This window comes from Sminthopsis crassicaudata, chromosome 3 (genome assembly GCF_048593235.1).
Source record: "Sminthopsis crassicaudata isolate SCR6 chromosome 3, ASM4859323v1, whole genome shotgun sequence".
Taxonomy (NCBI): Eukaryota; Metazoa; Chordata; class Mammalia; order Dasyuromorphia; family Dasyuridae; genus Sminthopsis; species Sminthopsis crassicaudata.
The window spans coordinates 569,467,190-569,481,071 of NC_133619.1; the positions used below are offsets into that span (position 1 = coordinate 569,467,190).

At 34.4% G+C, this 13,882-nt stretch overlaps 1 protein-coding gene across 6 annotated transcripts in view; it reads right to left on the reverse strand.

Moving 5' to 3' along the window:
* Window positions 1-13,882, reverse strand: part of ATP7B (ATPase copper transporting beta) — a 115,813-nt gene that overhangs the window by 20,929 nt on the left and 81,002 nt on the right. For all 6 annotated transcript variants that reach the window (XM_074304797.1, XM_074304799.1, XM_074304795.1 and 3 more), the window contains 4 exons: window positions 9,258-9,452; window positions 7,919-8,101; window positions 6,487-6,655; window positions 87-233 (listed from right to left, as the gene is read on the reverse strand). In XM_074304797.1, coding sequence (XP_074160898.1) covers window positions 87-233; window positions 6,487-6,655; window positions 7,919-8,101; window positions 9,258-9,452 — 694 coding nt within the window. The remainder of the gene's footprint in view (window positions 1-86; window positions 234-6,486; window positions 6,656-7,918; window positions 8,102-9,257; window positions 9,453-13,882) is intronic.

Consider the following 13,882-nt stretch of genomic DNA (forward strand, 5'->3'; position numbering starts at 1 on the left):
CAAGTAGTAAGTTTGATTCAGAGAACACATAAGCACACACAAGTAATAGACATTACACTACAAAGTGGACTGAGGAAATGACTTACCATCAATAGCCACCAATATGGCAGTCTGCCCCTTCATTTCATGGTTTGTCATGGCATCACTGACATCAGTTGATATAGTCAAACCATTTCGTCGCATCCATTCCCGGTTCCCAATTAGCACAGAGTAGGTCTGGGATGCTGCTGCACCTGTGCAATAAAGCATTTACTGGAGCAGTGCATATGGCCAGAGGGGGATAAAAAATAAGCTAGAATTTATATATCAGAGCTTGACTACAAAAATCTCCACATTTAATTATCCTGGAAAAGAGTTAGCCAGCAATTTCCATTCTGCCTATCACAATACCATTGCTTACAGACAGCACAAAAAGGAAAATATAAAGTGTAAAGTATGCAATTACAGACTTCTGACAATATGCCTATGTCCACACAGAGATTCTAGCTGTCTGTAGCCTCATTTTGTAACTCCAGCACTTAGCACAGCACAATACCTGGCACACTGTGGGCATTTAATAAATATTTACTAATCATTTCTTATAACATTTTATGTTCAAATTCTGTCTCAGATACCAACTAAGCCTTTCTCAGTCGGTTTCCTTATCTGTAAAATGGAAACAATAATAGCTCCTCCTTCCCAAGGTTGTTGATCAAATGAGATGTGAAGTACTCTGCAAACATTGCCAAATGCTATATAAATGCTATCTATGATCACAGAATATCTTTCTTCTGCTTTTAGCAATAATAGCTGGTTCTTTCATTGCAGAGGTTCTTGCCCTTTTTATATTTTGAAGCCCTTTTGGCAGCCCAATGAAATTTAAGAACCCTTCTTCTCAGAATATCTTTAAATGTATAAAATGAAGTACATGAGATTATATAGAATAATGTTTATATTAAACATGCTGAGATACAATTGTCAATTTTTTTTCAATAAAACAAGTTTAGACTCCAGATTAAGTATTCCACCATGTCTAGTGAGACTTTCTTAGTATAAAACGTAATGATTGTTTCTAATGCTATAATATAATGTATCTTATTACAAATTTTTCCTAAGGAATCAGTAAGCCGTCATATCCTCTATGGCCTTTTTAAAGTGTGAATAAGCCCAACCTTTAAATCTCCAGTATATAGCATAGCACCCTGCATATTGTAAGTCACTTGAGAAATGTTTGTTGAATTTAGCTGAATTCATCATGCCAGTCTGCAAAGGGTCAGTTTTCAAGGGCAGTCATTTTAGCTACTATTAGGATGATTTCTATTACCTCCCCTGGAAAGGTCAATCTAGAGCTCCATTTTTGCTGAAGAGTATCTAGCTGTTATAATACCATAACCCTAATCCTCTGTCACAGTCAGAGTGGGCATAAAGCTGTCGTGGATTTAGGGTACTTATTATTTCCATGTATTCAAATCAGATATACCTGAGTCTTCAGTCCTCAGCTGCCAATTTTCTCATGATCAGCGACAGCATAATATTAGCTAAGAGGCGAAAGTCACCTTCTGTTGCTAGATTTGAGTAATTTGTGTTTAATAATTGTCTAATGAATTTAATTACATTACCACTGCTACTATTCCCACAGGCTGTATGTTAACTTGGAAAACCACATATGAACAATATCTACTTGCTATTATATTTTTACTTACTTTGTTAAATATTTTCCAATTACATTTTAATCTGGTTCTGGTCACACTGTGGATGTTGCTACACTGTAACCTGCACTTGACACTTCTGCTTTATAGGACTTCTCTTACATAATTTTTTGCTTATGATTGTTGCAGCCAATTTATCTAATACATTTAAATGTATTTCTCTATTATCCTTTGGATTGCCCTTAACTTCAAATTTAAGAAACTAGAGTATTTCATTAATCACCGCCATGTTTACAGTAACGTATTTAGCACCATGCCCGGAACATACAAATGGGTGCTATATAAATGGCAGCCATCATTATCATCATCACCATTGTTGTTATGCATCACTGGAAAAATAAAGCTATTTAAAAGATGAGCTTTTGTTTCATAGGGCTCAAGAAATAATAAAAGAAGTCTGTAATTTTCCTAAGGCAAGAGAGACTAGTTTCTTCTTCAATTTTGGGCCCAGCTCACTGTTCATCTATAGCATCTGTTCAAATCTACATTCTAATGAATAAACTTTGCCTATGGAGTTGCCCATCCAGATGTATAAAAATAACTTGGACAACAGTATTCTTTACCCACAAAGGTTTTTCTGTGTGGAAAGTTAGACCAAACTCTTCTGAGAGATAATTGTTATTATTTAGGGGGATTTACAATAACCTAGGTCTTGGTACAATCAACATAATGCTACTAACAGGTAGGAAAATCTAGAGTATCTGACCATTTATGAGGGATCTCTTTTCAACTTGGACTCCACACCAAATTTTCTCCCTAATTAAAGTAAACAATATTGATAACATACATTTCCCTATTTTTATATTTCTCTAGCTATTAATAATCACATTTTCTCTGAACAAGTAATCTGTTTTATCTACATTTTTAAAACTTTTTTTTATACTTTTGACACACACACACACACACACATATATGTCATTTATATACAGCAAGTACCTTGTTGGAAGAAAAATTTTAATGTGATGTTTCCAACATTAATTTTACAATCAACAAACAAAAAGTGTGATTTTGGGGGAATATCTTTTATGATAAAGCCTATTCACTTTTAATCCCCATTGCTGAACACAAAATAAGAATCTTATAAATGCTATACTTTGGACTTGGAGTCATAAAGATTTAAGCTGAAATCTGGCTTCAGACATTATTAACTAAATTGTCCTAGAACACAATATTTAATCTCCATTTTCATCATTTTCCTCGTCCGTAAAATGGGAAATAATAATAATGACCCAAACTCTCTCCTGAAACAAAGGCATATCTTTTTAAGACCATTACTCCTCCAGTAATATTAAATAGCTATGACTCACACTATTAGTTCTGAAGAAGTGATGTTAAAGACCACCCAAAAGGTAACGGATGAAGCTGGTGGACTTGATCAGGAGAAGCAATGTAAATGATGTCATCAAATAAAGGTATGCTAAAAAGATAAGTTGGTTGCATTGAGGGAATGAGGGATATATGATGGACAGAGTAGTATCCTCAGGAAAAGGTGAGGAAGGTTTTCAGGATTTGGAGTGGGCTCTTGCTAGATAAAAAATAGATGAGAAGGTCACACCAAGAAAATGAAAGGGGACTGATGGACAGACTTTGTTCCGCTTTATAGATCATTCTCAAGGTGTCAGGACAATTCATGTTGGTACAACCATTTAATTTTACAGATAAGTAAACTAAGTGAAGCAGCTTGTCCATGATCATGTAATTAGTAATTCACACAGCCAAGATTTAAACTCTGGCCTTATGGTTTACAAACCCAATGTTCTTCCTATTATTCCAAACTAGCCCTAGCATAAACTATATAAGATTTATGAACTTTTTCTCCCTTGATCTGCCTATCTCAACATTTTACTTCACCTTCATCAGAGGGATAAAAATAGAAAGGAAAATATAAAAAAGATTATTAAACAAAGTAGATGAATGATGTAATGACGACTAAGATCATTTTTAAAAAGGGAAAGGATCTACATGTGCAAAAATGTTTTTAGCAGTCCTTTTTCATGGTAGCAAAAATATTGGAAATTGAGGGGATATCCATCAATTGGGGAATGGCTGTGGTATGTGAATATAATAGAATATTATTATGCAATAAGAAATAATGACCAGACAGATTTAATAAAAACCTGAGAAGACTTATATGAACTTAGTACAAAGTAAAATGAGCAGGAAAACATTGTCCATAGTATCAGAAACACTTATGTGAAGACCAACTATGATCAAGTCAGCTCTTTTCAGCCATACAATCATCAAAGACAATTACAAAGGACTCCTGAAGGAAAATGCTATCCAGATAAAGCACTGATAGACTGAATACAGATAAAACATACTTTTTCACTTAAATTATTCTTTTTCATGATTTGTCCCCTTTTGATCTGTTTTTTTCCATAGCTATGACTAATATGTAAATACATTTTACATGAGAGTGCATATATATTATGTCTATCAAATTACCTGACATTTTAGAAAGAGGGGAGGGATGGGAGAAAGATTTAGAACTAAAATTTTTGTAAAAAAAAAATGTCAAAAAATTATCTTGACATGTGGTAATTGGGAAAAATACTATTAAAAATAAATATAATGACAGAAATGAGGGTGAGATTGGGGAGTTATCTGTGAATTTCACCAATATGTACTATCATTAGTGTTGAGGGATCTTTAACACCAATATTGTCTCAGCAATACTATATCTGTGAATCCCAAGCATGCCTCAGTAGAATTAAAATGACAAAACAATCCAAAGGTTAATTAAAAAGATGCATGAAGCAGTAACCAATCTCAGTCTGGTATAATTTCCCTCCTTTGCCTGGAAGTTCAGGGATCTACAGTTATAGGAACTACACATCATCAGAGAAGGTCATTCTGTTGGTCTAGTTTGCCAGTTTCTTTGTTACAATGAATAGAATTCAATGATAGGGAATAAGAGATGTCTAATGGGAAAAATAATACCAATAAAACTCAAGTCATCTTATGATCCTCCAATCAAGCTATCTCTATCTCCATAGAAAAAGACACAGAGAATACATCCAGCCATTCTGGAGAGCAATTTGGAACTATACTCAAAAAGTTATCAAACTGCATACCCTTTGATCCAGAAATGCTACTACTAGGCTTATATCCCAAAGAGATCTTAAAGAAGGGAAAGGGACCTGTATGTGCAAGAATGTTTGTGGCAGCCCTCTGTAGTGGTCAGAAACTGGAAACTAAGTGGATGCCTATCAATTGGAGACTGGATGAATAAATTGTGGGTATATGAATATTATGGAATATTATTGTTCTGTAAGAAATGACCAGCAGGATGATTTCTGACGAGGCCTGGAGAGACTTACATGAACTGATGCTGAGTGAAATGAGCAGGACCAGGAGATCATTATACACTTCAACAACAATACTATATGACCATCAATTCTGATGGATGTGGCCATTTTCAACAATGAGATGAACCAAATCAGTTCCAATAAAGCAGTAATGAACTGAACCAGCTACACCCAGTGAAAGAACTCTAGGAGATGACTATGAACCATTACATAGAATTCCCAATCCCTATATTTTTGTCCGCCTGCATTTTTTATTTCCTTCACAGGCTAATTGTACACTATTTCAAAGTCCGATTCTTTTTGTACAGCAAAACAACTGTTTTGGACATGTATACATATATTGTATTGAATTTATACTTTAATATATTTAACATGTATTGGTCAACCTACCATCTGTGGGGGGAAGGAGGGGAAAAATTAGAACAAAAGATTTGGCAATTGTCAATGTTGTAAAATTACCCATGCAAATATCTGGTAAATAAATAAATAAATATATATATATATATATATATATATATATATATATATATATATACATATAAATATAAACACACACACACACACACATACAGATATGATATAGATATACATAGATGTAAAATGATTGGAGGACCATAAGGTTGAATGACTTTTTATTATCATCTTTGTTTTATATATAGATATAGATATAGATATATAGATATAGATAGACAGATAGATATAGATATAGAGATCATGATATATTTATGAAATAAATCAATATAAATAAATTTCATATATTTACTAATATATATCAATTATATATACTTATTAGTATAAGCAGGCTGAAGCGTATTATTTGTGTATGAAAAGTAGCATAAAAATATGGATAAGGTTTGGTATGATGAAAAAACGGCTACGTATCAAAAATTAAAGGCAAGAGAGGGACAGATGGAGTGGTTTCCATGAATTTCTATCACAGAGGTACCAAGTCTCTTTGTGAACAATAAAACTCAGATCTAAAATTAGAATATATCAAAGACTATGGAGTCTAACTCACTCATTTTACAAATGAGAAAACTGAGGCCCAGGGAGAATAAAAGATTAAGTCAATGTCACATAGATAGAAAATATCAGAGGCTAGATTTGGATCCAGGTCCTTGCCTCCAAACATAGGGCTTTTTCCACTGTAGCAGGATGTTTTCCTAAGCTAGGGAAAGGTTTCCATGTGCTTTAAGTGCAAGGAGTATAGACACTGATGAAATTACCATTTTCCAGAACTACCAAAGTAAAGTATAATACTCTTATCTCCCATTACCATTGAGCATTGTGTGGATTAGAAAAGGCTTTTGTATGTGACTTGGCTATGTAGCACATCCACCCATATGCACACCTTTTTCCAGACTAAGAAGGAAATTACAACAGAAATATTTGGCAAGGTTGCCTCTGCGGTTTGGCATAATTCCACTTATATCTAATCAAGTTCTGACTACTGGTTTCTCCCCAGAACTACAAACAATGATCAATGAAACCTTTTTCAGTGGGAAGGCTGCCAACACCATTCAGATGACTTCTCTGTTCATTTAAAGGGTCTTTGCTCTGGCCCAGGATGGCTTCCACATTGCTGACTTTACAGCCAATTCCACACCCAGGGACAGCTTGGAAGTCCATGCAGTATCCTAGGGTTTCAGTTCCAAGTTCCTATGAAAGAAAGTGAAGATGGAAAAAAAGAAACAGTCAGATGGAAGTGGTGGATGGAGAAAGAGGAATGAAGTGAGGAAAGAGGAAAATGTGAATGAGGGAAGGAAGTATAAAAAATATGGAAATGTTAGATATAGAAACAAATACAGATACAGAGAGACACAAAAAAAAGATAATTTAACTCTCTTCTCAGTTTTTTTTTTCTTTCATTGTTGCCAATACCTTGTACTATACTTGGACTGTGCTCTGGTCTAGTACTGTCTATTATATTGTTCCAAACTGTACCAATGTCTCCTCCATAAACTTTTCCTGCACAGGGAGAAGTGATCTCTTCTCCCTCAAAAGGATTCTTCTTCTCATGCTCTAATATGCAAATTTCCTATGTGTTTATCTGATTTTTGTTTTCATTTATAGCTATTTGTGTACCTATTTCATTCAATCTGCCACATATATCAAAAATTCAAAAACAAGTCAAACAATGTCAAATACTGATCAATCTTACCTTAAAAATGTAATGTAAATCAAGTTTCTGAACAAATGAGCTTCTATACAAATTGAGATTGTACAGTACTTTCTGTTAAATTGTTCATGTTAATTTTCAATATTTACTGCTCATAGACAGTTCCAACTGTCTCTAGTCAATATTTTAGTGGGAATCTACAACTTTTACTATCATGTTCAAGATGTCAGGAAAAAAAAATCAATAGAGCCATCCAGTCAAAGAAATTTCTGTGGTTGCTCAACACCAAAGCTGAAAATCTTGCCAAAATCACCTTTGGAATTTACCTGAATTTTATAGGATCTTCTCCATTATTTCTGTGACAACTGATGATACACTCTGTTGTTGGCATGAGGCACTTCTAGTTTATGAGGCATAACCATGATGGTGTTATATAGTAAACAGAAAGAATATTGGCTTTAAAGTCAAGAAGAGCTAGGTTCAACTTCTATCTCTGATTCACACTGGCTATATATGATGCAAGGTAAGTATCCTAGGAAAGTCAGACTGCAAGTTACAGATATATACAGATATATATATAGGTAGAATGAAATTACAGATCCAATTTACAAAAAAAAAAAAAAATTCCTGCATACAAAGTCTAGCCAGGAATTCTTCAGTTCCATAGTGGAATCATATGATCACTGCCCTTAGTGATATAAGGGAATAGTAATATAATAAAGGGGCCAGGAAGCTTTAACTACCATGGCATTAAGGATGAACGTATAGGACCAAGACTGGGATTTTACAGCCTGTGTACCTACCTCTTTACAGTACTTAGTGACAGCCACACCCAGGGGATGCTCACTGCTGGCTTCAGCAGTCCCAACCACAGCCAGAACTTTCTTCAAGGGTAAGGAAACCATATCGACCAGCAGAAGAACTCTCATGACTTTGGGGACACCATAGGTGATGGTTCCAGTTTTGTCAAACATCACTGTCTTGATCTGTCAGAAAAAAAAAAAACAGCATTGGAATGATCACTGTGGCAGAGTGGACATTGATTCAGGGACACAGCATTAAGCCTCTGCCTCTTGTTACCTATGTGATCCCTCAGTGAACTGTGTAATTATTTTAGCTCTGAAGCTATAAAATGAGAAGGTTGGACTAGACAAGTTCTAACTAGTTCCAAATCTATGACTGATTATATATGATCCTATGTCCACCACCAGAATCAGTTAGAAAAGACATTTGGAGGTCATGTCTTCTGGTAGAACCATAAATACCTAAGTCACCTCAGAAAAATAGAGTCTATGCCATTTAAAAAGCCTCACAAAGAAAAAGATTTTGCACATCCTTCTAAAACCAAATCTCACTTCCAGAAATTTATTCCTATGTTTTCTCACTAAAACCAGGATGAAGCCCAAGCAAGATTGCATACACGTGAAGTCTTGAGGGACACTTGTGTAATCAATTTTTGTAAATAAACACAATTCTGACAACAGAAAATTCTATTATTTAGAGCACTTTATGGTAAACCAAGTTATATGTTTTTGAAACTCAAAAGTCTAGAGGCTCAGAAATACACAAGAGACAGAGTGATTTTCAAACCTTAAATAGGGGCACACAAATGCTTTAATGCAGACTGCTGATCATTTTGGGTCAATTGCTTAAAGCTGCCTAATATTAGATTCAGGGGCCCAGATTTGCAAGGATGAGAATGGAACATAGTTAAGTAGGTCTGATGAAAGGGAGGGTTTAAATATTCAAGAATATTTGTGTTTTGTGGTCTTGCCCAGATCACAATACTATCAACTATCAAATCAAAAGTGATGACTTCTGTTTCAATGAAAGGCAGTAAGCAGTCATTCTAAAACCAGTTTCAGAATTTCAGAGCTTGAAGAGACTTCAGAGGCCATCTTGTCCAATCTGTACACAAACTTGAACTGAACCCCTTAGTAGTCTCAATGACACATCATGATTCTATGATGTATAAGCTCTATCCCGACAGTACCTGAGGATATACATCACTATATCTGGGGAGTTCAAACAGCTGCTTCCTCCTCAGAGTTTGATTCTTGCCTCTCAAAGAAGACCCACTAAATTCAAATCCAGTTTTCTTTTACTCTCGGCAAAATATAACAGGGAAACTGAGCATCCTACCCTGTGTGACATTTCAAGAGGCTTTCCTCCTTTGATGAGAATCCCATTTTGGGCAGCCACGCCTGTTCCAACCATTACTGCTGTTGGTGTAGCCAAGCCCAGAGAGCAAGGACAGGCAATACACAATACCGTGATAGATGTCTGGAATGCAAACCGAATGATCACTTCTGCCTGGGAGATATGTTTGTTAGCACTCTGAAAAGTGAAGAAAAGAAGCAGGTAGGGATTTAGGTAAGAATCCTGAAATTAAAAGAAAAATTAAAAGAAAATATTGAAGAAGGCTCCTAATCTTGTTAGGAGCTGGGATTCAGGGAAATTGTATTCTAATTCTGATATTCCCTGACTGGGTAGTTTCAGGCAAATCATTTAATTGATTCATAACTCAGTTTTCCTATCTATAAAAACAGAATATTCTACTGATTTCCCCCAAAGAAATATTGTGGGGGAAATTTTGCTAATTAAAGAATGTTCTATGCCACAACTCAAAAAATTGGAATTGTTTTAAAAACCCCAAAATGTAGATAGTGACAATTCACGATTGCATATATAATACTCTTTTTCTGCTCTCTGAATCAGGAAGTATTTATGATCATTGATTTTTGTCACATTTTTAATAAAAAGGAAACTTTAATTTTAAAACTGATAAGACATCCATCTACTAATGTTTTATGGCAATATGAGTATTTTAATATAAATTGAAAGTCACTGGATTAAGTTGGTTTGTTTTTAGTATTCTAAAAAATTTCAGATTTAAGATAATAAAGAAATGTTTTTTTTTTAATCCAGATCCAGTAAAAAATATTTTCCTGAATCAAAAATATTTCAACACAATTTCCTAATTCTGAATATGAAATATAGGTTTCATTTATAAAAACTTACGGGGGGGGGCAACTAGGTGGCACAGTGGATAGAGCACCAGCTCTGAATTCAGGAGGACCCAAGTTCAAATATGGTCTCAGACACTTAACACTTCCTAGCTATGTGACCTGGGCAAGTCACTTAACCCCAGCCTCAGAAAAAATAAATAAATAAATAAATAAATTTATAAAGCTAAAAGCCTTACACAAATATTTAATTTGATGTTAAAAAATTTTTACACTCATTTTTTTTTAAATTTTGAGTTCCAAAGTTTCTCCCTTTCATTTCTCCCCCAACCCATTGAAAAGGCAAGCAATGCTGCCAATCATACATGTGAAGTCATGCAAAGCATATTTCTATATTAGCCATGTTGGGGGAGCAAAAGCAAAAAACAAACAAACAAAAAAACAGCAAGGAAAATAAAGAAATTAGAAGTATACTTCAATCTGTACTACCTTTCACATTTTTTTTTCATTGATTCCCTTGATATTCTTCACCTTTTGTTCTTTCAGGTGAATTTTGTTACGATTTTTTCTAGCTCTATAAAATAATTCTTAGTGGTTTAATTAGGATGGATACAGGGATAAGGACAGGAATCGGGACTCCATTATCATTATAGGGAATTCCCAAGTGTGAACACTGTCTCTATCAATGCATGTTGACTTCTCTGCAATCTACAGTCTTAGAGTTGCTTCTTACAGCAGAGGAGCCCAGTGACTACAACATTCCCAGGTACAGCCCAAGAAATTAGAATGTAATAGGAAAATACTTGACAAAATCAATATAATAAAACATAATATTAAAATTTGATTTTTTTCAAGTCAATATATAGCCATAGGGATCCTTATGTATTGGTTAGGGGCCCCTAATTCTATCTGAGTTTGACTCCACTGGCCTAGAACACTGAGAAATTAAATTATTTGCCTAGGGTCACACTGTTAGTACCTGGTACAGGAAGAATTTGAAAATAGGCCATCTGAGCTTCAAGGCCAGCTCCCTATTCCACTATATCACATTATCTCTGCTATGAAATATAACAGTTTATGGTTCTTACACAAATAAAATCTGTGTCCTTTAATGTATATTTAAATATTTCTGTTTAACTTTTCATAGAAATAAAGACAGATCTTAACAACTGGAGCCAATATAATAAAAATAGCAATCCTACTAAAATTAACTTACTTATTCAGTGCCATCCTAATTAAACCACTAAGAATTATTTTATAGAGCTAGAAAAAATCGTAACAAAATTCACCTGAAAGAACAAAAGGTGAAGAATATCAAGGGAATCAATGAAAAAAAAATGTGAAAGGTAGTACAGATTGAAGTATACTTCTAATTTCTTTATTTTCCTTGCTGTTTTTTTGTTTGTTTGTTTTTTGCTTTTGCTCCCCCAACATGGCTAATATAGAAATATGCTTTGCATGACTTCACATGTATGATTGGCAGCATTGCTTGCCTTTTCAATGGGTTGGGGGAGAAATGAAAGGGAGAAACTTTGGAACTCAAAATTTAAAAAAAAAATGAGTGTAAAAATTTTTTAACATCAAATTAAATATTTGTGTAAGGCTTTTAGCTTTATAAATTTATAAACATGGCAGAATGATCAATAGTTCTTAAGCCACTCCAGCCATTAGTATCAAAATCCAATGGTCTATACCTTTTTTATACAAATTGGTATTTAAGTTACTAGAACTCAACAGAACCCTGAGAAATTATATGAACTTTGCACTCTGGGAACAATTCTCACAGAGCAAAGTTATAGGAATATACAGTACCTTATCTGTTAGCTCCTCCATGATTTTGCAATTAAAAAAAAATAAAGTTCAAATAAAACATGAGGAAGTATGGAGCATCATAAATACAATAAAATCCCATAGTTGCCATGACTGAATTTTAACAAAAGGGTAAACTGAGGCAGATCTCTGCACAAGAAAACATTTATTAGCCAGGGCACACTACCCATCAATAAGTGGGTCAATAACTGCTTCCACTAATGCCAAAAACCATGAGCAAGAAGATAGTTCTCCTTACATAGGGTTTGGGCAGGACAGAACAAAGAAAACATCTACTTTTTAGTAGATGACATCATGGAATTAAGGGCAACATGACTGTTATGGAGCTGAGATGCAGGAACAACATGATTATTGGAACTCTGGTAATGGGAACTAGCAAAGAACCTTCTTTTTCTCTCATGAGACTATGGATTGCTCATTGTCTGGGGCAGGTGTGAAATAGTGGGCCAGATGTTTGGACAGAAACCCAGACATCCATGAAGGATAGCTAGGTGGCAGAAAGCTATCAGGTCCAAACTCCTTTGCTTTCTTACACATCCTCTAAGTTCATTTAAATTCCTGAGGCAGAAAAACTGGATTTTAAAACTTAATCCATTGCATGCCAGCTGAATTCTGAACAAAATTCTGAGATAAAAATCAACTAACTGTAAATAGGATCAATAAGAAAATTATATAGGATCAATCTTAATCTTCTCATGGTCCAACTTTTTAATCTTAGAACAATTTTTCTTTCTTACTGAATGGCTTCACTTGTCCCTCCCAACCTCCAAAGCCTCAGCTTTTGTAGGCAATCAAGTTAACCAACCCACGCATTAATGTGAGTTCTTCTACCAATAGTTGGGATATTTGAGTTTAGCAAATACTAAAATACTGCTCATTTGCTTCTGCATATTGTATATCTAATTTATTCTAATGATCAATCTATTTATTAGTGTTAAAATTGTTTTGATGATTATTGGTTCATAATATAGTTTGAGATCTGGCACTCTTGGGTTACCTTCTTTTTCACTCCAGATAAGTATTTATATTTTGCTTTTGTCACAAAAGAACTGCCACTTGATGTCAGAAAAAGCTGTATTAAGATATCTGTCTGTTGCAAGGTTGAGTACTATTTTCAAAGAAAGGCCACATGGAATAGTGGATTGAGAACTGGCTCAGAGGAGGCTAAGAAGAACTGGATTTAATTGCCTCCTATGAGGCATATTAGCTATGAACCATGGGAATGTCACTACCCCTCTTAATGCTGTAGGGCACTTCTCTAAAACCATACTTTTGGAGGAGATGCTGACCTACAGTAGTAGAGGGAGTTTTTCTAAACCACTGAAATCTCTATTTCTATCCCTATTAATTTCAAAATAAGAAATGCATCTTATTTGTCAATATATTTTTCATGAATCCCTCTAAGGGAATCAGTGATGGAGAAATAACATAAAAAAAGGTAGCTTCCTAAACTCTAACCCTATGACAAAAGGCTAACAAGTATTAAATTGTTCTAGATAAGAAAAATAAAAGTTTAAAACAAAAAAACTAAAAATATTACTTGTTACACTTACTTTGCCCTTATCATATGAAGCTTTTTGATGTTAATTTTTAAAGTATATTTTTCTCATTTTCCCAAATGTATAATAAGCAACTTGAATGAAGGGCTGGTGACTTGCTGTCATATTCCTGATAGCCCTGATTAGTGTTAAACATAGAAGATACTCAACAAAAGTGATCAATATACTCATGTAAATTTTGATGTAGGGTGGGAATACCTTCACATTCAAAACTAAGCTCCTAGGAGACATATTGTTAAAATAATAAGAAACTAATTTGTTTTTTACAATAATCACAATGGAAAACACAGAGTAACAATGGTCATGTTGAATCAGAAGCATTTGGTAAATGGAGCACCCTGCCTCTGTCTCGCATTTGTATAGCCAAAAAATGAAATAAGCAAATACAATGAATGCAATAGATAATTAAAGC